At 52.1% G+C, this 22,855-nt stretch overlaps 2 protein-coding genes across 2 annotated transcripts in view; one reads left to right on the plus strand and one right to left on the minus strand.

Moving 5' to 3' along the window:
* Window positions 1-22,855, minus strand: part of LOC144246561 (uncharacterized) — a 1,050,450-nt gene that overhangs the window by 25,420 nt on the left and 1,002,175 nt on the right. The window lies entirely within an intron of this gene.
* LOC144246434 (olfactory receptor 14A16-like) lies at window positions 17,421-22,680 on the plus strand. The gene is made up of 2 exons (XM_077783827.1): window positions 17,421-18,460; window positions 22,666-22,680. The coding sequence occupies exons 1-2, from the start codon at window positions 17,492-17,494 to the stop codon at window positions 22,678-22,680; spliced, it is 984 nt and encodes a 327-aa protein (XP_077639953.1). The 5' UTR covers window positions 17,421-17,491.

Raw genomic sequence — 22,855 nt, forward strand, 5'->3', positions numbered from 1 at the left:
GAGCACCTTGACGGGAAGATAAGTTCTTTTTTCTAAGAAGGAGAGCACAGAGCCCCAGTGTTTCAGAGGCAGATGAGTGCCAACCCTCAGGAAGCCAATGCCAGCCAGACTTGTTAGTCCGGGCAGCTTTTGTCTGGGAGCTATCTTTGGATATAGGGAATTCTGGAGACAGATGCCAAATTTTTGCCATGGGTGCCTAGTTGAGATGGATGTTTTTTCCCATAAGAAAGAAAACCACATGGTCCCAGTGTTTGAAAGGTAGATTAGAGGTGGTCCCTGGGTGGCCAAGGCAGCCAGACCTGTTCCATGTTCCCTGGGTTTCATGGGGGTCCACAGCGTCACTTAGTTCTCCTTGCTTCCATGAGCCCTTGCAATGTCACAATGGCTTCGTGGTTCCACAGAGCCCTGATGTGTCACAATGGCCCCTCGGCTCCGTGTGCCCTCGCTGTGTCACAACGGCTCCTCTGTGACACTGCGGCTGCACAGGGTCACCATGGACCCTTGGTTCTTTGGGGTCACTGAGTTCTCAATGGTGTCCTTGATTCCATGAGGCAGCACAGTGTCACCATGGCCCCTTGGTTCCATGAGGTTCCCCAGTGTCCCCGTGGTCGCTGTCAGAGGCTGGATGAGATCGATGTCCCGAGACACCTTGGGATGCTCGGAATGCCCGTGTGGGGCCGGGGCCGGGTCAGGCCTTGGTTTGTGGTGGGACAGAGCCCCGCCCCCAGCCTGGCCTGGCAGAGCTGTCAATCACACAGCAGGGGCGGTGCTGATTGGCTGAGCTGTCACCCAATCACACACCAGCAGCTGGTGCCTACCCTGACTCTGATTGGTCAATCACCTGGCAGTCCCACCCCAGGGGCGGGCCCATGGAGGCCCAGGGGGTTAAAAGCCGGAGCACGAGGCCAGCCCATGGTCTGGATCCTGCCTTCTCCTGGGGTTCCTCTGTTAGCAACGCTGGAACCCGAGCAGTTGGTGCCTGTGTGTGTGTCTTTTTATAGATCAGCTGCCTTTCTGCTGTTCTCTATTTCTTCTCCTTCTAATCCTGCTTACCTGGAACATTTTTTGGTAATTTAACATCTTAAGGGTTAAAGGTTTTTAGGTAAAGTGGGCAAAGTTAATGAAGTTAATGCTATGATAAGAGTTTTGTGTTGAAGTGGATGTTGTATTAAACCCTTTGCTCAAGCTCCTTGATTGTCTATATTTTGCCAGTAAAAATTTGTGTCATTTTGACCTCTTAGCTCTGTTGGTTGGAGCATGGTGCTGGTATCGCCCAGGTTGTGGGTTTAATCCCAGTTTGGGTCATTCACTTAAGAGCTGAACTTGATGATCCTTGTGGGTCCCGTCCTACCAAAATATTCTTTGCATCTGGCCATGATGAGAATATCTGGCTGATGTTTCTCTTGTGCAACAAAATCAAGTAAAGGAACCTTTGGTGACCCCAAAGTGTTCTGGGGTGTTACAGCCCTGCAGACTCAAAATGGCCTCTTGTTTCCATGAGGCCCCACAGTGTCACCCTGGCCCCTTGGTTCCATGAGGATCTGCAGGGTCACACAGGTTTGTGACATTTGTCCCTGCTGCCCCTCACATCCCCCTGCCCCACAAATAGGCCCGAGCCACCCGTGAGGGACAGGCCCTGCTGTGCCAGGCTGGCCTCAGGGCTTGGCCTTTCTGCTTCCCCCAGCCAGCCCAGGCCTTGCTCAGAATTGCAGTTCCCAGCTCTGAGCCTTGGGCTCCCTGCAATCCTGGCCTCAAGGATCTGCTCTCACCAGTCCCTGGGGAGCCTTTGGCAGTCCCTGTCCTCAGTGGGGCCCCGTGATGCTCCAAGGTACTTGGACTTTTGCTTCTGACTCCTTGAGCAGATTTTTCAGTCTTCTCTCAGTGCCTGAATCTCCTGGACTCAGCTGAAGATCCATTGTAGGGTTCATTAAAGTACACAAAACCCTCATTGGGGCGGGCTTCCTCTTCCTGCAATTCTCTACAACTTTTCAGGCCCTGTACAGCAGATTGGAGTCAGTTTAAAGATCCTTTAAGAAGAGAGTTTTAATAAAACATTAATTATTTATTTTAACAGAGCATTTTTTATTTCCCAGTTCGGAGAAGAGCTGATAGAAGCATTCCCCGGGTGATCTTGACACTGAAGTTCTCCTTAGGAGGTCTGGGCATATAGAAGAATGAGCCCCCTGAGGGCTGACCCTGTTTGGACAAGCTGCTCCTCACCCCCAGCCTCACCATGTCTGACATCGCCCACCTGGCACTGACATCCCTGTGCCCTGCAGCAGAACCTTGTCCCTGAGCTCTGCAGCTCCACGTCCCAGCCCATTTCACCGTGTCCCACCTGCTCTCCTCAGGGCTCTGCCTGCACACAGGCCCAGGAGAAGTTTTCCTCGTGGGAAGGAAAGAATGGAAAAGCCTGAGCAGGTTTCCTGAACAACAAACCCTGTTGTAGTGCGGCAATGCGCTCCCCTCGCCGCGATTCCCCGAGCGGTGCCGGGCTGGGCGGTGAGAGGGAAGAGAACGGGCGGCCGCTCCCCCTGTGAAGCTCTGCAGTCCCAGTCGGTGGTGCAGGAACAGACGGAGGCGACACGGGACTTGGGGGTGAACAGGATGGTTTTATTCAGTGAGCCCCAAGACCCCCTCAGGAGCGGGAGCAGAGGTTTTATACAAGAATTCAGGGAGACGGGTGTAGGAACAGCAACCAATGAGGGAACAGCAGGGGAGGAGTTTAGGGCAGAACTAACATATCACAAAACTATCAGGGGGAGCAGGGAAGTGAAATAACACAAAATAAGCAATAGGGTTTTGAGTCTCACTAAACAGACAGGGAATGCTCTGGAAGCAGAGGAGGGGGCTAGGATGAATGACAGGGAAGGTTCCAGGGAAAGGGGCAGGGAAAGGGAGGATTGACAACTTGGAGATGAGGGGGTTAGGGGAGAGCTAGGGAAGACTGACAACTGGGGAGAGGCAGAGATTAGGGATGGGGGCGGGGGGGGAAACAGATATTGAACAAAAATCAAATAAAGACACACCACCGCAAAACCCCACTCAGGAGCCACCTGCTCAGTACAGGCTGCCTGGAATTGTGTCACCTTTCTACAAGGGACAGTGTGGCCAGAAATGATCTCTGGAAGCAGAATTCTCTGAGTCTCCCAGCTGAATTCTCTGTCCCTGCCCTTTCCCTGGATCTCTGTTGCAGATGGAAGCTGCTGCTGCCATCCTCACCTTTAACCTATTTCTAGAATGCAGGCAGATATTCCCAGCTGTGTTAAGCAGGATTTCCTCAATGTTTCTATAAATCTTTTGTGTCCCCCATGGAACGAAGGGGACATTTTGGCACTGAGGGAGTGACATGGAAGCAAGGAGTCAATTGTGACCCTGGGGTCCCATGGAACCAAGGGGCCATGGTGACACAGAAGGGCCATGTGGATCCAGCGGTCCATTGTGACACTGTGGATCCAAGGAGACCATGGAGACAACCCCAGAACCTCATGGAACCAAGGAGTCCATGGTGACCCAGCGGGGCTGCATGGAGCCAATGGTCCATGGTGACACTGCCCATCCAAGGAGGGCATTCGGATACTGTGGAAGCTCATGGAGCGAGGTGGCCATTGTGACACTGAAGAACTTCATGACACCAAATATCCATGGGGGACACAGCAGGGTATCATGGAACCCAGGAACCACTCTTGACAGTGTGGAAACTCCTGGAACCAGGGGCTATTGTGGCACTGCAGAACCAACACAGCTGCTGCACCTTGTCCCCTGCCCTGCACAGCTCCTTGGGAGGCACGGCAGGAGCAGCACCCTGAGAGCCTCGGGAATGCCCCTCTGGGATCCATGGCACACGCTCTCAGGGTCCAGTTCCCAGCCAGAAAAAGATGTTCCTGCCCTTGAAGGCAAAGCTCTTAAGAAAGGGCCAAAAGCCAAGTGGAGCAAGATCCTACAGGGACATATCACTGCCAGCCTTCCTAACTTCACCCATGGTTGTTGTAGCTCATGGATTGGGAATGAAATCAGGGCAGGGTCTTTGGTGAGAGCTTCCCTGGGTCAAAGGAGACACTGAGAGAGAAACAGAGCAGGCAAAGGAAGGCAGGAGAGAAAGGAGGTGTTTTAGTTTGGAAAGACAGCTGTCTTCTAAAGAAGGCAGGAGCCTCCCCTGAAATTTAAAAATGTAGACTCTTTCTGAATTGTTATAAATTTGAAATTAAGGGGGCTCTCAAGTAAAAATATGGAAGCAGGAATGACTGTTTTTTATTAGGGAAGAAAATTAAAAGATAAAATAAACAATGCAGTGAACTAAAACAATACTGACAGAGTCAGAATAAAACCAGTCCAATTGGAATTGTGGCTGCAGTCCTCCAGGAGTGTCAGGTGTGGTTCTGTTGGAGAAGTGATCCTGTAGGAATGGGAGTCTTCCTCTGAAGAGGAAGAGGAAGAGGCAGCTGTTCCTCTGGGAAAATCCAGCCCAGAAAAGTTGTGTTGGTGGGCCAGAATCTCAAGACTAGATGCAGGTAGGAATGCTTGGCTCCTCCCTCTGGGCGGGGCATCTCACAATGGGATGTTACAGTTCTTATCAGTCATGCAGTGACAATAGCCCATTATCAGCAGATGTCTCCCCTGAGGGAGGATTGATTGTGGAAGAGATAAGGAAAAACTGCCCACTTAACACAGGACAACTGCCATACAGATGGCAAATAGAACACATCTTGCTTTTCAGTCTTGGACAGGAGGTCACAAACACAATCAGCTGAGAAGGCGGCACTCTGAAAAGCAAATCAGAACTGACAGAAATTGAATGAGACAGAAATCAATAATTCTGAAAGTTTTATTTATTATCAAAATAAATCACACCCACCGGTCCCCACACAATCCTGATCCCACACCCTCATATCACACCCTTATATCTCACTTCTCCCGATCTCCTTCCAACCCCATCTCATCCTGGAGGCTGAGGAATTGAGCAATTTTGGCATGGGGCTGAGGTGGGAACCAGCCATTTTGAGATGGGATTGAGTCATTTTGGGGTAAGATTGAGGGGTTTTGAGTGGGATTGAGTCATTTTGAGGTGACAGACCAATCCACCTTGGCTTTTGGAGTGCAAAGATATGGAGAATACTCCCATATATCCCCCAAAAACCCACGAATCCTCCAGAATATGTTCCCAACCAGTAAATTCCACCTCAAATACCTCTAAAATGGTGGGACTTCTGACATCTCTGGTCAATACTCTTTTTAGTAATTTTTCAGGTGTTTTTAAGTGATAAAGACAAATCAGAAGAAAATTAGGTCCAAACCAAAACTAGAGACACCTTGAGCATCCCCTGGGCACTGGACAAAACAAACTCAGCAGCAATCAAATTTAACCCTCCATAAAATGCCTTGAAGAAGTTTTGCTCTTCCCACAAGTCACTTCTGATGGAAACACAAACAAATCCCAAACATTAATAGACCAACAACAGAAGCAATTCTGTGGTAATTCCAAATTTTATCAGTTTCTGCACAGCTGGCAGGTTCCAAAAAAAGAAATATGGAAATTTGACCCAATACAGATTATTAAAAGGAAGGGAAAGGTCTGTGTAGCTGTCACAAAGGTGACAGGGATGAAGAAAATAATGATTCTCCCCCCAAACATGTGAATTCAGAAGTTATTTGGGAATAACTTGAGTTGGGTTTCTTGTAGGACTTTAGTAGCCTTGTGTTTTCTCACCTTGGGGTGAATGATCCTTGTCAGTCTCGCTGGTATCATTTGGTTCCTTTCCTCCAGTGATTTTAACAGACTTTTCAAAGAAGGAAAACAAAATATTTTCTTTACACTGGCCACCCACAACTTCCACTTTTCTCATAAGGTCTCCTAAAAGTTGCTCAGAGGAAGCTGCATCCAAGTTTCCAAGAGTTCCTTGGGAAAGAGGCAGAACCTCCGCGAGGAGGAAACCAGGCTGTTGTCAAAGGAGCTTGGGGTCCGACAACAGTGCCCTGAACTCACTGTGCAAAATAATATTGCACTCTGGTTAATAAAATTGTTAGAGAGATGCCCCTGCCCCAATTCAGGTGCTAAGGTGACCAAATCCTAAGTGGATTTTATTGAACAGTAAATGTGAGGTAGAGAGACATGGAAAGAAAAAGAAAAGGGGGGAGAGCAAGGGAGTGACAAGGACAGAGATCTCCCCTGGGGCAGGGCAAGTGTGACATTGTCCCCTGTGTGCGTGGCCTCCCCAGGGTGGGGGTTTTACACCTGAGCCAGTTTGGGTAAGGGGGGTGCTGTTCACCCCCCACCCCAAGCAGGGATTGCCTCACTGTTTCAGGTTACAGTGTCAGATGTAACCAAAAGTGTTTTCAGTCCCCATCTCCATAAACTGTTATCAACAGGTGGGGCAGTGTTCTTTATCTCTTCCATGGCTCAGCCCTGATAACGCCCTCCAGGGGCCATCTTCTCTTAATGGGCCATTGAGTGTCACTGCAGGACTGATAAAATTACATCATCCCATTGTGGGATGCTCTGCCCAGGGGGAGGAACCAAGCATTCCTGCCTGGATATAATCTCACCCTTGCAACACCACGATCACCTTGCCTACTGCATTCCTAGAGGACAAGAGCTCCATAACCACCACTGGACTTTCCGAGCAAGACCATACTCTTCTACAGGATCACTGCTTTGACAGAATCACGTTCATCACTCCAGACGGACTGCAGTCACCATTTCATCAGCCTGCTACCACCACCCTGACCAACGGGGTGTCCGGTTACATCCTGACTCTGTGAGTTTAAACCAGTGTTTCTCTATTATTGCCGTGATCTTAGTTTTCTTATTCAATTGTCATTCTGGCTTAGACTCTCCCCCTGGTTTGCTTTGAAGCCAGTACAAAACTCACTGTGCTCATCACTTGTTTTCCTCCCAAAACAGGATTTCCCATACCCAAACGTTCACCAGATGGAGAAGGTTGCGAGGAAGAGGAAGATGCCCTGGGACACCGAGGCAGGTGAGGAGGAAGTCAGTGCCCCTTTTTCCCCTCTCTCCTGCTCCATCTCCCAGCCTGGCCCCCAGCTGCAGGACAGCCCCGCTGCTGGTGCCCTCCTGCTGGAGATGCGCTGGGGGGATCTCCTTGTCCTTCCCTGTGGCACGGAGGCAAATCCCACCTACTCCTTGTCATTTCCTCCCCCAGAGCAGGAGCTGAGGATGGAGACCAGGAAGGACAAATCCCTTCAGCAGAACCTCATGGAAGAGGCCGTTTTGAGCAACTCCACAGCGCAGGAATCCAACAGGGAGGAAAATCCCTGGAGGTCTCACAGGAGGAGGGGCTGCAAGCCCAGCCCAGGATGCTCTGAGGAGGAAAGACCCACCCTGGGCCAGGAAGGTGGACAGAGCTTCAGCCAGAGCTCGGAGCTGGTGGTCCCTGAGAAGCTTCCTGATGGGCAGAAGCCCTACAAGTGCTTGGAGTGTGGGAAGAGCTTCAGGCAGAGCAAGAGTCTGAAACGCCACCTGATGATCCACACCGGGGAATGGGCCTACGAGTGTGGGGAGTGTGGGAAGGGATTCAGCTCCAACTCCCACCTTGTCAGCCACTTACACATCCACACTGGGGTGAGGCCCTACAAGTGTGGGGAATGTGGGAAGGGCTTCAGACGGAGCTCCGAACTCATCATCCACCAACGCATCCACACTGGGGAGAGGCCCTACGAGTGTCCTGAGTGTCAGAAGAGGTTTCACAGCAGCTCTGGTCTCCTCAGACACCAGCGGATTCACGTGGATGAGAGGCCCTTCCGCTGCCCTGACTGCAGGAAGGGCTTCAAGCGCAACTCCACCCTCATCACACACCAGCGCATCCACACCGGGGAGAGGCCCTACATGTGCCCCACTTGTGGGAAGATGTTTAACAGCAGCTCAGATCTCCTCCGGCATGAGCGGATTCACTCCGAGGAGAGGCATTTCCTCTGCCCTGACTGTGGCAAGGGCTTCAAGCAAAACTCCCATCTTGTCAGCCACCAACGCATCCACACTGGGGAGAGGCCCTACGAGTGTCCCCAGTGTGGGAAAAGCTTCACCTGGAGCTCTCACTTGACCAAACACCAACGGAGGCACCAGTAAGGGAAATCCTGAAAGTTCCCCAGCTGCAGGAAGAGCTTTGTGCACTGATCCAGCTTCATCCCCCATTGGAGGACCCTGTTGGGAAGAGCCCTGGTGATCCATGTTCCCTGTGATCCATGCTGGGAAGACACCTGTCCCTTTTCCTGCCCCTACCAATGGCCTGATATGGGATTGAAGGGCATGAGGGTCTGGCCATGGCCCTGTCACTACATTCACTCCCACCTCAGGTCATTGCCAGGGGCAGGAAAGGGACTCTCTCTCTCTTTCCCTGAGGAGAAGGGTTTCCTTTCCTTGCAGGAGGAAACATGTGGCCAGGAAGATACAATTGATGGTGATGTAGTTTTCCCTGTAACTGGTTTTTCTTATCCCTTCTGTTGTTAATATTTTTTCTGTTTCTGTTTGTTCCTTATCTTGTTGCTGTTCCCAGTAAATTGTTCTTTTCCCAGCCTGAGATCTTTCCCTTTTTTCCTTCAATGGAAGGTGGGAGGGCAATGAGTGCCAGCGGGGTTTTAGTGGGAGTAGGAAATTGGGGAATCCCATTCCTGAACCCAGCCCCTGGAAATGGAGCATCCCAGCTGGTGCCAGCCCTGGTGGCCATGGCAGCAGCCTTGGGAGCGGGTCCCTGGCTGGGGCTGAGGGAACCTCTTCACTCTGGTGCCCAGGGACAGGAGTGGAGGGAGCGGCTGCAGCTGAGTCGAGGCAGGCTGAGGTTGGATCTCAGGAAAAGGTTTTTGCCCAGAGGCTGCTGTGGCACTGCCCAGGCTCCCCAGGGAAGGGTCCCAGCTCCAGGGCTCTCTGAGCTCCAGCAGTGTTTGGACAGCGCTGCCAGGCCCAGGCTGGCAGTGTTGGGGTGTCCTGTGCAGGGCCAGCAGTTGGACTCGAGGATCCTGATGGGTCCCTCCCAGCTCAGCCAATTCTGTGGTTCTGGATCCATGACCCTGGGGATGGGAGTGCCAATGGTTGCCATGGCAACGGGCTCCAGGCCTGAGCTGGTGTCCATGGCAACCACCCCTGGCATGGGGTCTCCATGGAGCTGCCCAGGGACTGACCATAGCAACAGGGGCTGGGGATGGTTGCCATGGGAACTGACCATAGCAACAGGGGTGGGGATGGTTGCCATGGAAACTGACCATAGCAACAGGGTTTCCTGGTGATGGTTGCCTCCTTAGAATGAGATTTGTCACTGGACATCAGAGGGGTTCCATGGGGACTTTCCAAGAGTCTCCAGGCTGTTCAAGAGCTGGAATGTCGCACACAGAGACAGGGGCTCCATGGAGCCCTCCCAAGGTTTTCTGGGGATGGCAAAGAGCTGTGTGGTCAGAGGCAGTCACAGCCATTCCATGGTGACATCCCAGGGCACCTTGGGCTGCAAAGGCACCTATCTGTCACAGACACTCACGGGGGCTCCACAGTGACATCCCAGGCATCCTCAGGCTGCCAAAGAGCTGGGATGTCACACACACTTCTGCCATGGGCAGAATGGGAGCTTCAGGCAAAAGCTTTATTTCTTTATTGGAGAAACTCCTGCTGAGCCATGAGATGGAGACACCCAGCAGCCACCATGGGTTCTAAAACCCCTGCAGGGCCCCCAGACTTCAAAAATTCCTTTTAAGAGAGGAGACTGGGAGTGACTGGATCCAATCCTGGCCCCAGAATTTGTCAAAGGTTTATGTATAAACGATTGGACAGGTAGAATTGAACAATCTGTCAATGCAATTTGTCCCACAGGATTAATGATGGAATACCAGATATATTTATATAAATACAATCTGATAATGACTAGACAGTAAGCTCTTAACCAGAGTTATTTACTCCACAGTCCAGAATCTATAACACCTATAGGATATTCTGCTCTAGGAAGCAATTTTGAAGTCAGCAGGGCCTTGCTGGAGTTGTTTGAGCCCATTGCAGGCAGAGCCTCCTGCTCCAGCAGGAACTGCCTTTCCTGTGCCAGGAGCAGGGCAGGTCCCGCTGCAGGAACAGCCCCAGGCCAGCCCCAGCACAGGGAAGGCCTCGGGCACAAGGGCAGAGTGCCATGCTGGGAGCTGTGCCAGGGACAGCCCGAGGCACCAAAGGCACCTTGGCAGCAGCAGCTGCTTGCAGGGCATGGCCAGAAGCCTCCCTTGGCAACCCAGCCTGGTGGCCAGCGCTGCAGAGCTGCTGCCTCAGGGCTCATTTCTGGCTGGGCTCTGAAAAGCCACTTCTGCTCCAGGAGCCTGACTGGGAAGCCATTGGCCCAGCACCTTGGGGACAAGATATTATCAACAAAACTCTTCATGCCAGCAGACACAAGGCAGGGGCAGAGGAAAGGGGAGAGCCAGGCCCAGGGGACAGGGCTGCCATGGTGATGGCTGTGAGGTCACTGCCCTGCAGCAGCCTGGCTGCCCTCAGCAGATGTTCTGGCCAGAAGTGTTGTGAGGGCACCCAGCACATCCAAGAACCCACACAACAGGAATTCCATCCTTGGGGAGGGGAGGGGATTTCACTGGGTCAGGTTGCACACACTCCCTGATTTTTGAGCATTCCTGGGATGGGAAATCCACTTCTCTGGAAAAACATTTGCCATTTTGTGCCACTCTCATCACTGTAAATATTTCCTCCTTCTAACAAATTTAAATCCACTCTCATTCAGTTTAGAGATATTGACCATTGTTCTGTCACTGCTAGACTTGGGAGAAAATAACTTTGATAACTATTTTTCCATTTTCACAGACCTTAGGGAGGACCCAAATATCTCCCAAGATGGGGTTTGAAGGCTTCATCACATAACGAGCAGGTAGAGGCTGCAGGCTCTGGGCTCAGTTGTGTGCAGACTGAGGACAGAACAGGAGTAGCCTGGGAAGGATTGAAGGGTGGTTCCACAGATGCTGGAGTTTTATTTCATTGCATAAAACAGCCGGAGAAAGAAATAATGGCACCAAAGGTGTAGAGTGCCCCTGCCCAATGAGGTGGGAATTTTACCCAGACACAGCATCCGGCGAGAGCGTGACTTAAAGAAGATTCCACCCCTCCACGCTGTGGGGTGTGCCCCTGAAAGCCTGGGAAAAGACACTCACTCTACCCTATCTGATCAAATGAGGAATGGCCCCAGAATGTTCTTATTTTTCTGTACCCTTATTGGCTTAAATTGTGCTGCAATGTCCCCACTGTAGTTTTTTCCATTGATTGTCCTCCTCAATCCACCCCTTTGCAGTCTCCTGCTCCTCTTAATATTGGACCTTGATCCTAAACTCCACCCCTACCCTGTAATATAAAAGTCTTGACCCTACCACCTCGTTTCTTGTGTATGTCCCTGGGAAAATGAAGAATCCTCAGTTTTCTAAACCAAGACCTGTCCTGTTGCCTTCCTTTCCCTGTTGGTCATTGGTGTCTGCCTGAGGTCTGAGACTCTGGGGCCTGGGGCAGTTGTTGTGCCTTTTGCTGCAGCAGAACACAACAGTGCTTTCCTCCCTATGGAAAAAAGAACCGTCCTTATCTATGCAGAAATTGCGGGAATTGGGCTTCCAACTCCCAAATTCCCTATATCCAAGGGTTGCTTTCAGACAAAAGCTACCAGGAAAGAGAGGTCTGGTTGCCCTTGGCCCCTGGTGGCTGCCTTTCATCTGCCCCTCTAACGCTGGTGTTCCATGCTTTCCTTCCTATGGAAAGAACCATCCTCCTCCAAGTGTCCATGTCTAAAATTTGGATTCCACCTATAAAATTCCCTATATCCAAGGGTTGCTCCCAGACAAAATCTGCCAGTACCATCAAGTCTGGCTGGCCTTGGCCTCAGGTGGCTGCCCCTGCCACACTGGGGCTCAGTTCTTTCCTTCCCATGGAGATCACTGTGACACTGTGGCACCTCATGGAACCAAGGGGCCATGATGACACTGCGGGGCATCATGGACCCAGAGACCATTATGACTCTGTGGGGCCTGATGGAACCATGGAGACCATTCCTACCCTTCAGGGCCTCATGTCACCAAGGGGGCATTGTGACACCTCAGGGCCTCCTGGAAGCCTGCAAGCTCTGGCTGTACTTGTCCTCTGGTGGTCACCTCTCATTCCCCCAGGAAACATTGGCACACTGTTCCTTCATTCCTGTGGTAAAGAACCGGCCTTCATGTCCAGGGACCATGGCCAAAATTAGAATTTGGCCTCCCAATTTCCGTAGATCCAAGGATGCTCCTACACAAAAGTAGCCAGGACAGACAGGTCATGCAGGCCCTGTCATCTGGTGATTTTCTTAGACTCTGAGCTGAATGTTTTCATTTGAAAACACCTTGGAGAGGGCCCAGAGATCTCCCAAGGAGGGGTTCTGAGCCCTTGGGCACATGGCCACTGCATATGGACAAAGGAGCTCTGTGCTCTGTGCTGCCATGGTGGTTTTGCATCACGGAAGGGATGTCCTGAGAGAAGCTTCTAGCAGTTTCCTGTGTGTCTGACAAAAACCAATCAGTAATTAGCTTTGAGAGCTGACAGTCTGTTAAAGCACTAAGGAAGCTGCAGACGCCTCTGTGCAGACACAAGTCCAGATGAGAAAGCCTGGCTGGGTCTCTCTCCCTTCTGGCCCCACAGAGGTGCCGAGGCCGGCCCAGCCCCATCTCGGCCGTGGGGCCGGGCGGCTCCTGCCGTGGGGCCGGGCCCCTTCCCAGGGAGCCGCCAGGCGCCATCGGCTGCCGGGCAGGGCAGGGGAGGCCGCGGGGCCGAGGCCGGGCCGTGGCTGCGGGTGCTGACATCTGGCCCTGCCGAGCCCTGCCCCGCCGCCAGCCTGGGCCCGGCCAGGATCCGCCGGGCCCCAGGAGCAGCCCCGGGCCGGGCCGGCTCGGCCAAGGCTCTGCCGCCCTTGGGCTTCGCCCGCAGCCGGCGGGCAGGGCAGGAGAAGCCATCGGCCCCGGCCGTGCTGCTGCTGGGCTCTGGCCTGGCTGCTGAGATCCTGGCCCTGCCCCAGCGCGGCCCAGCCTGACACAGCCCCAGCGCAGCCGCTGCAGAAACCTCCATGGCAAAACAGCTCCGGCCGCAAGCACCGAGCCCGGCCGGGCTCACGGAACCATCTGCAGCCCCGGGAGATATTGACTCTGCCAGTGCTGCCATCCTCCACCAGTGAGAGAAAAGAACACAGGGCAGGCACACAGAGGAGCAACATGGACACACCGAGGGCAGGGAAGAGGAAGTTGAGTCCCAGATGGGAGGGATGAGGAGATGCCTTGATCTTGGGGCTGGAATACTCTGCTAAAGCTGTGGAGAAGGATGTCATTGATACATCAGACTCTCTTTTTCCCAGTAAGGCATTGAAAAGTATGGGGAGATGACTTGTTTCAGCAAAGGCCTCCGTGCTAAAGTAAGAAAATCTTGCAGTAGCTGTGATCTCCAATGAGAAGTTTGAACAGAGAAAGGGAGAACAGTGATGAGACCCTGTGTCCTCAGGGAGAGAAGAAGACCTCTGTTCCCAGAGATGAAGATGATTTCAGAAATAGATGAAGAGAACCTTTGCTCTTAAACAGCTCATTTCGAAACTAATACCCCATAACTTGCATGGCCCATAAGCACAGCTGTGGGAAAAGGTGGAAAAAGATGGGAGGGAGTTCACGATTGCAGATTTCTCCAGGCAGCTGCTATTTGTGGAAATGAAAAGCCATGAGATAACTGTTTTCTTGTGGAGAATTCTCCATAACATTAACAAGAGGTACTTCTCTCCTGATGTGAACTGAAGAAACATTAGAATATTCTAGAGGTGGTAAACTGACTGAAAATTTCAAGTTTTGCCTCTACATTGTAAGGTTGTATGGAGAGGGGAAGTGTTCTGAAAATTTTGTTCAGATTCTTATTACTCTTTCATTTAGTTTCTCTTAACAAACTTTTCTTGACACTCTTTTAAGGTTTTGAGCCCACTTTGCCTTTCTCCTAATCCTATCTCACAGCAGGAAATGAGTAAGAATATTCTAGTGAGTGCACTGGTAATTAGCCAACACTGAACCCACCACACTAATTGATGCATTGGCCAAGAAATCTCAAATTGGTGAACCAAAACCACTACAGAAACTTCCTGACAAACTGCACGAGAGCAGGGAGAAATTGAGGCAGAGCCATGGTTTGTCAGGATTTGCTTGATCCTAATGAGCCCAGTGGTACATTTGGAGCTGAGCCTTGGAACCTCAAGGCCTGAGAGGAGATTGCACAAACCTTTCCCGGAGTCAAAGTCAGAGGAAAACCCCAAAGTGTTTGGAGTCTAAAGCATTAATGGGAACCACAAAGGTCCATCTATACCACAGGCCCTTCATAGAGTCCTTGGAGGAGAGAACTGGAGGCCAGGATAGCACAAAAACCTCTCAGAGACTCAAAATGGCACAAAGAACTCTCATTGTGGAAAGGAAAATCCAAAGTATCTTACAAAAGTTAAGAATCTCAAAGTATTCATGAGCCCCACTGAGTGTAAGTACCAAGCTCTCAAGAGATTCATTAAAGCAGATAATTGGGGCCATGAATGCACAAACCTCTCACAGAGTCTGTAGCAAAAGGGAAACACCAAGTACCTTAAAAGAACTGAAGTACCTTGAAGCATTAATGGGCCCCACTGAGTGTTGTTCCTGACAAAGCCTCGCCAGGGACTAATTAAAGCAGATAATTGGAAGCCATGATTGCAGAAACCTCTCAGAGACTCCAAGGCCAAAAGCAAAAGCCAAAGTCCTTTGAAAAACCTGCAGTCCCTGGGAGCATGAAGGAGCCCCCAGGGCCATTCCTGACCAAGGCTCCCCAGGGACTCCTTCCAGCAGATCCTTGAGGCCACTGGGATGTGGGCATGGGGGGGATGCTGAGGGCAGGACCAGGGGCTGACAGTGCCCAGCCTGGCTGGGGCTGTGCCAGGAGGCCCCAGGGCCTCAGGACAAGGTGTCTCCTCACAGCCCTTGGTGGCACAGACCCTGCTGTGCCCCAGGGCACCAAGACTTGGCTTCTCTTTGTCCCCACCTGCCATCAGTGCCTCCAGTTCTCTGCTCTGCCTGGGGCCTGGGGACACTTTCTCAGTCGTGTCCCTCAATGGGACCCATTAAAAGTCCAAGGAACTTTGGAGTTGGATTCTGACTTGGAGTTCTGGAGAGGTTTCTGCAGCTCCCTCCCAGGGCCTGATGTTCAGGGCCTGAGCACAAAGCCCCAGAGGGTCATTAAAGTCCTTGTGCTGTGTCTGTGCTGCTGAGCTGGGCCGGGCTCCTGGCACAGAGGGTGATCCTGGTAACCAAGCAGAGCTTCAAAAGCACATTTCTCTTGCTGAGCAGCTCTTCTGCCAGCCCAGCAGGGCTGGGGCACTGCCTGCAGCCAGCACGGGCACAGCACAGAGGCACAGAGAGCTTCAATCAGTCAGGGCTGGGAAGGGGCTGAGAAGTGCCTGGGGCAGAATCACTGCCAGCCCTTGGCACAGGAACCTCTGGCTGCAGGACAATGCAGCTGCAGCTCCTGGAGAGATCTCCTAAAGCTGGAACATGCCAATGCCCACAGAGCCTGTGAGTGCATTCTCTGCTCATCTCCTGTGCAGAGCAGCCAGGGGTGCCCAGGGCTGTCCTGCAGAGCAGGGTCCTGCAGCCCAGGGCGCTGTGCTGGGCCAGGGACTCTGCTGCCTGCCAGGGACAGCTCTCAGCCGGCCCTGGAGCTGCTCCCAGCGCTGGCCAGGAGCTGTGGGGGGAAGGAGCCACCCTGAGCAGGGCAGGTGCTGCTGCTGAGAGGGGCTGGCTGGGGCAGGGCTGCTCCCAGCTCCAGACCAGGCTGGGCACAGCTCCGGAGGGCACTTCCCAAAGAAGGTAAGCCTGGGATTGCTGTAAAGGTCAGGAGCTTTCCTGGGAGTGCTTTCAATTTCTTGCTTGGAGCAGGATGGGAATGTTGGGGTGGTGACGTAAAGATTTTTGCTTTTTATACATTTTTCATATATCCGTAACTCTGTAAATTACTATTTTATAATTTTAAAAACATTATCTTTACTTGACTCTATTAAACTCTTAATTAGCTTTATCAAACTACTATTATGTACTTATATAACTGTAATCTTTGCTGACACTAGTATGTTTCCTACATTTCTCTTAGATTTTAGAACAAGAAACTGACTGTCTAAATACATTCATGAAATACTGTATAGTCTTATTATCAGGAAGCATGCCTACAAGAAGAATATTTTGGTTTTTGACCACAATGTGATCAGTCATAACTAAAACTGGGGCAAAGAAGTCTTTGGACCTACTCCAATGTGTTGAGCCAGGGGAGTGCAACTTGGGCAAGTGAATCTCCTATTGGATATTCCTGTTAAATATCATAATTAATCAACCTTAATGAATTATTGAAATCAGGGGCTGGGTGTGCCCCATCCCCAGTGGGACACCTGGAAGGTTCCAATAAAGGTCTGGTTTTTACTTTATTGTTCTAACACTGTTGCAAGGGTTCTTTTTTTCTCTTTTGATTATAGACAACAGGGGGATGAGAGAAGCAGAACAGGAATTGTAATCCCAGAGTCACAGAACATTCTGAGTTGAAAGGATCATCAAAGGAATGTTTGAACATGTACAGAGACTCCAGAACTGTGACTTTGGGTGGTCAGTGTCTCTGCTGGGAGCCTCCCATAGGGCCTTCAGCCACTCCTCAGCCCTGGGCAGCAGCAGCATCACCTCTGCAGGGCCCAGCAGGGCTCTCCTGAGCTGCCCTTGCCCAGCTGCACACAGAGCCTGCCCCAGCCAGGGCCCTGCACACAGGCAGGTTTCTGTAGGGCCGGGCCGAGGGCACACAGGGTGGGATGGGCTCAGTGAGCACTGGCAGGGACAAGGCACCTCTCAGGAAGGGATGTCCAGGCCCAGGGAGATGCTCAGGGAAGAAGAGGGTGCTGAAGAGAGCAGTGCTGGGGGAAAAAGCTCATCCAGCCCCTCAGCTTCCCTCAGCCACAGGGAATCCTTTGCCTCTCACATCTCTCAGTGGCAAACTCTGAGTGCAGCAGGAATTCTGGGGATTTCTGACCTCAGAGTGCCAGCAATGATGTGTGGGTAAGAAAATAATGGCAAAAATTCTTTCCTGCTCTCCATGTCCTTTAGAAGTGTGAGTGCAGATGGTACCGAGCCTTTCTGCATTAGGAGTGATTCCCCTGACAAATCTTGAATATCCAGCCTTGTCCCTCTGCCACAAACTGGCCACAAAATGGCCGCAAACCCAGGGCAGTGGGGCAGGGATGGCTCCTCGAGAGCCCCCACACACTGCCCTGGCTGCTTCTGGCACACTCAGCCAGCACAACTGGAGCTCAGGCAGGGACCTGGGTGAAGGTTTTCCCAGAGCAGGAACAAGGGTGGGTGAGTCCCAGCACAACAGGCTGCAGGGAATGGCCCAGGTTTGGCTCCAAGCAGCCTCTCCTGACTTGTCCCTGTCCTTTCTCCATGAACAGGTGCCCATGTGCAGCCACAGCAAATGTCCAACAGCAGCTCCATCAGCCACTTCCTCCTGCTGGCACTGGCAGACACGCGGCAGCTGCAGCTCCTGCACTTCTGCCTCTTCCTGGGCATCTCCCTGGCTGCCCTCCTGGGCAACGGCCTCATCATCAGCGCTGTAGCCTGCGGCCACCACCTGCACACGCCCATGTTCTTCTTCCTGCTCAACCTGGCCCTCAGTGACCTGGGCTCCATCTGCACCACTGTCCCCAAAGCCATGCACAATTCCCTCTGGAACACCACCACCATCTCCTACAACGGATGTGCTGCTCAAGTATTTCTGATATTCTTCTTCCTTGGATCAGAGTATTTCCTCCTGACCATCATGTGCTATGCCCGCTACGTGTCCATCTGCAAACCCCTGCACTACAGGACCCTCCTGGGCAGCAGAGCTTGTGCCCACATGGCAGCAGCTGCCTGGGCCAGTGCCTTTCTCAATGCTCTGCTGCACACGGCCAATACATTTTCCCTATTCCTGTGCCATGGCAATGCCCTGGGCCAGTTCTTCTGTGATATCCCACAGATCCTCAAGCTCTTCTGCTCCAATTCCCACCTCAAGGAACTTGGGCTCATTGCTGTTACTGCATGTTTGCTCTTCGGATGTTTTGTGTTCATTGTTTTTTCCTATGTGCAGATCTTCAGGGCTGTGCTGAGGATCCCCTCTGAGCAGGGACGGCACAAAGCCTTTTCCACCTGCCTCCCTCACCTGGCCGTGGTCTCTCTGTTCCTCAGCACTGGCATATTTGCTCACCTGAAGCCCCCCTCCATCTCTTCCCCATCTCTGGATCTGTCCCTGTCAGTTCTGTACTCAGTGGTGCCTCCAGTCCTGAACCCCCTCATCTACAGCCTGAGGAACCAGGAGCTCAAGGCTGCAGTGTGGACACTGATGGCTGGATGCTTTCAGGAACATTCAACTGCTGTCCAATTTCTGCCATCACTTGTAATAAAAGTAATCTTTGATAATTTTTTATGGTTTGGTTATGGATTGTTTTACCCTTTGTTTTACTTTTTTCATATTGTCCACAATAAATGTCATTGTTTGTGCCATTTTTAATTTTTAGTAGTTTTCAAGGAACTAGAGGATCTTCCAGGAAAGATTTCTGCAAAGATGTCATTTTGTTGCCTTCTCTGGAGCTGCAGCAGCAATGTCTGTGTGCAGAGCTGGGGCAGATCAGGGCTGGCACAGCAGCTCTGCTCCTGCTGGCCACACCATTCGTGATCCAGGCCAGGAGCCATTGGCCTTCTTGGCCACCTGGGCACTCTGCTGGCTCATGTCCAGCCTGCTGTCCATCAGTCCCTGCAGGTCCCTTTCTGCCTGGCTGCTGTCCAGACACTCTGTCCCCAGCCTGTAGCACTTCAGGGGTTGTTGTGGCCAAAGTGCAGGACCCGGCACTTGGACTTGTTAAACCTCACCTTGTTTGATTTGGGCCCTGGATCCAGCCTGTCCAGGGCCCTGTGTAGAGCCTACCTACCCTCCAGCAGATCAATACTCGCAGCCAACTTGGTGTCACCTTGATTCCATGAGGCCCAGAGTGTCCCAATGGTGTCCATGATTCCATGAGGCCTCCCAGTGTCACAATGTCCCTTTGGTTCCATGGGACCCCTTGATGTCACAAAGTCCCTTGGATCCTTGGGCCTCACAGTGTCACCAGGATAAAATCCCAGTTCTCTCAGCCGCTTCTCACAGGACTTGTGCTGCAGACCCCTCACCAGCCTTGCTGCCCTTCTCTGGACACATTCCAGCCTGTTGGGGGGTGCCGCGGGAGACAAGACTCATGCTATCATGATCATCAAGTCTCAGTTTATTGTGACAGATTACACAGTTTATATATGTTCGTTAATTAGCTCATACATATTGCAAAAGCCGAGCTCATGATTGGTTGCTATGTGACTTGTGCTACTATCTTGCTCTACTGTCCTTGTAGTTAGTACTTCTTTGTTCCTCTTTATCTTTTATACATACCAAGCAGTTTCAATCATCCTGATTTCTACACACTGTGGGAACTCAAAATGTCTCTCAGACATTTTTAGAGGTTCCAGGCCTTGGTCAGAAGCATTCTAGACCCTGGCAGACAGCTGAAAAACAACTGTGATTTTGAGTTTGAGCCATGGAATGAATTACCAACTTTGGAAGTGGAACAAGCAATCACAAAAGGTTAGATAGTATAGTATAAGTAGTTACGAAGTAGAGGGGAAATATTTTTAGTATTGTACAGGGGGGTTTTAGCACATGTACAGGGGGGTTTTCACTTTGTACATGGGGGTCAGAAGTTCTAAGATAGAGGAAAGTGGGCTGAACCCATCCTTCTTCCTTCTTCTTCCTTGCCTCCATGTTCTTGGTGATGTTAGCACTCACAGATTGGTTTAGAATAGAAAAACACTTGGCAACGTAGGTAGTAGGTATTGGAGAATAATTGTAAACATGTTATACATAATATATCTTATAAAAGATAGCAACAGCCCTGGGCGGAGAGAGACGAAGAAGACAGCAGATAGAGAGGATGTCAGGGTGTGTGTGTGCCTCTACCCAGGCCACTGATCAAATAGCTGCAGTCCAAGAACATAATCTGTTAGATAACTAGCAATAAACTGCCTTGAGACCGAACAGCTAAGCCTGCGGAGTTTTTCTTTGGAAGCACGGGTTGGAGGAAGAATTTCACCACCACATGTGGCCCCAAAACAAGGCTGGGGTTCCCACAGCACACCACCTGCTTTCAGGGTCATGGAGACCTTACAGCAGTCACGTAGCCCTTCATACTTTGACTAATTTTACAGTTTCATGTCCCTTGCTATTTAACTATTCTTCTGCCAAGCTCTCTACACCAGCCCTCCAGGTCCTTCCAAAACTGGGGGCCCAGAACTGGACACAGCACTCGAGGTGCTGCCCAACCAGTGCCGAACACAGGGGAAGAATTAGTGCCCTGCTCCTGCTGGCCACACCATTCCTGATCCATAGGAGTGCCAGGGTATGAAAGATGGAAATGTGGCGAGGGGGTGGGGACAAAAGAGTGATTGAATGTCAGTCACCAAGAGTCTTGATTCTCATATATGTTTAGACTGCATTAGAAGGTGCTGGGGATCAATATCAATTGGACATTGATTATATCAATCGATAAACAAGAAAAGAAAACAGGACAAAACCATTATCACTTCATTGTTTTCAATGTACATTATCTTTGAATACACTTCTGAAATCTGTCTTATTAGCCACAGAAGAGTTGACAACTTCAATTATTCCCAGGTGATTTTCTTGTTTGGGCGTTTTAAACAAATGTATATGAGCTTTCCCCTTTGAAATCCTGAACTGAAGAGCTCAAGAAAGAATAGGACTCTGGAGCAGTAAAATCAGTCAGCTACCTCCAAGTGGCTGAGGAGCCATCCCCATCAGAGCAGCAATGAGCAGCAATGGGCACAGCTTTGTGGCTGCCCCAGCTCTGGGATGGGCCCTGGGCCTGGAGCAGGAGCAGCTCTGGAGGGCCCCAGGGCCGGGGCTCTTGTGCTGGCCTGGGCAGATGGGATGGCAGGAGGGGCTGCAGAGCTCTCAGCACCTCAGGCAGAGGGGAGCAGGGCAGCCAGGGAGCTCCTTTGGCCTTGGCCAAGCCCCTTCCCCCATGGTGGGGCTGAGTCCTGGCTGAGCTGCAGCTGCTGCTGTGCCCTTGGCAGGGGCTGAGGCCGTGGGGCAGTGCCCAGAGCAGCCTGGGCTGAGCAGAGCTGTGGGGCCAGAGCCGGCTGGGCTGTGCTGGGGAGAGGCCCTTGGTGCTGCCCAGAGCTCAGGGCAGCTGGCAGAGCTGGCAGGGAGCTGGGCTGGGCTGGGAGAGCCTGGCACAGAAACCATCAGTGTCCATCTCAGCCTGGCTGAGCGGGCAGGGGCAGGACTCAGCCCAGGCCTTGTGGGGCAGGGCCAGCACCCGGGCAGGCACTGAAAACAGGCAGAGCCCGAGAGAGGAGGCTGCTTTGTGCCCTTGGGGCACGGACAGAGCAGGGAGGGGCCCAGGACATTTGTCAGCGCCAGCCTCTGTCTGTGCCAGCCCTGGGCAGCCCTGGCTGCTGAGCCCAGCTCTGCCCTGGGCTGAGTTTGGCTGTGACCCAGCTCCATCCTCCTGCGGGGCTCAGGGCCTGTTCCCGGCCATGGCCAGCCCTGGCCGCCTCTCTGCTGGCCCCGAGGCCGGCAGAGCCCGGGCAGGGCTGTCTGTGCAGCCCCACAGGTGCCACGGGCTCGGCAGGAGTTGGCAGAGGCTGCCCAGCAGGGAGGCCATGGGGCACAGAGCCCCAAGGCTGCCCAGGGCCCCACGGCACAGGGGCCGTTCCCAGCCGCAATGCTCCTGTCCTGGGCTGGGCTGCACAGGGGCTGTGGCACCATGGCCGGGCCAGCACAGGGCCACCGAGGGGCCACGCAGCCGCTGCCGGGGCTGGCAGCAAGGCCGGGCACAGACAAGGAATTGCTGAGCATGGCCTGCGCTGGCCAGGGCTGCCTGTGCCCAAGGCAGAGCTCAGCTGCCCTTGGGGGCTGCAGGAACACTCAGGAGCCCAAAGAGCATCCATGGCTGTGCTGGAGACCAAGGCTGGAGCAGGGAAATGCAGGGCTGCTGTGCCATGGGGAGGGCATGGAATTCCAGCACACACCTCAGCTCTCTGATGATCCCGGCACTGTGCTGGGCCCTGTTCCAGACTGGAGCAGAGCAGATGTTGATGGCACAGGAGCCCTGCGGGGCTGGCAGGGACCTGCAGCTTGCAAGGTGCTCTGCTCTCCCTCAGCTCCTCTCTGAGAGATCCAATCCCAGCTCGGCACCTCAGGGCACAAGTGGCACTGCCTGTTCATGGGCACACAGTTGATGTCTGCCTGGAAGGGGGAAAAGGTTTTAATACTTGTACTTTTCATATTATGGAAGGAAATTTTTATTATCTGGGTTACTTCAGTCCTTTAAAAAATGGCAGTTTCCCCCCCCCCCTCCCCGAGCAGGAATTTTCTTCAAGTGTACTAATGGCAGGAGGAGAAGTTACTGACATTGCCTTCTACTTGTGTCACCAATATTCTGTTTATTCTTTCCTCTCCCTCTTCCTTCAGGTGTTTCCATCTCTCCTGTTTAAATGGCCATGTCTAAGGACATCTCTTCACTAGCCCAACTGGATCTATGTCCTTCCTGCTGCTCCCAGATTTCCTCCACCTGATGCTTTCTGGTCATTCAAGTACCTCTCAACTGACTGGTTTCATGCTTTGAGCTTCAGGGAGTTGCCCAGTCCTTCCCAAATTAATATAAATATTATATAAGTCAACATCCTTATTGTGCTTATATCAATCAAAGTACTACCTTTTCTTATGTCTTTATCTGAAGCTGTTCCTGTA

The sequence above is a fragment of the Lonchura striata genome, chromosome 6 (assembly GCF_046129695.1).
Source record: "Lonchura striata isolate bLonStr1 chromosome 6, bLonStr1.mat, whole genome shotgun sequence".
Taxonomy (NCBI): domain Eukaryota; kingdom Metazoa; phylum Chordata; class Aves; order Passeriformes; family Estrildidae; genus Lonchura; species Lonchura striata.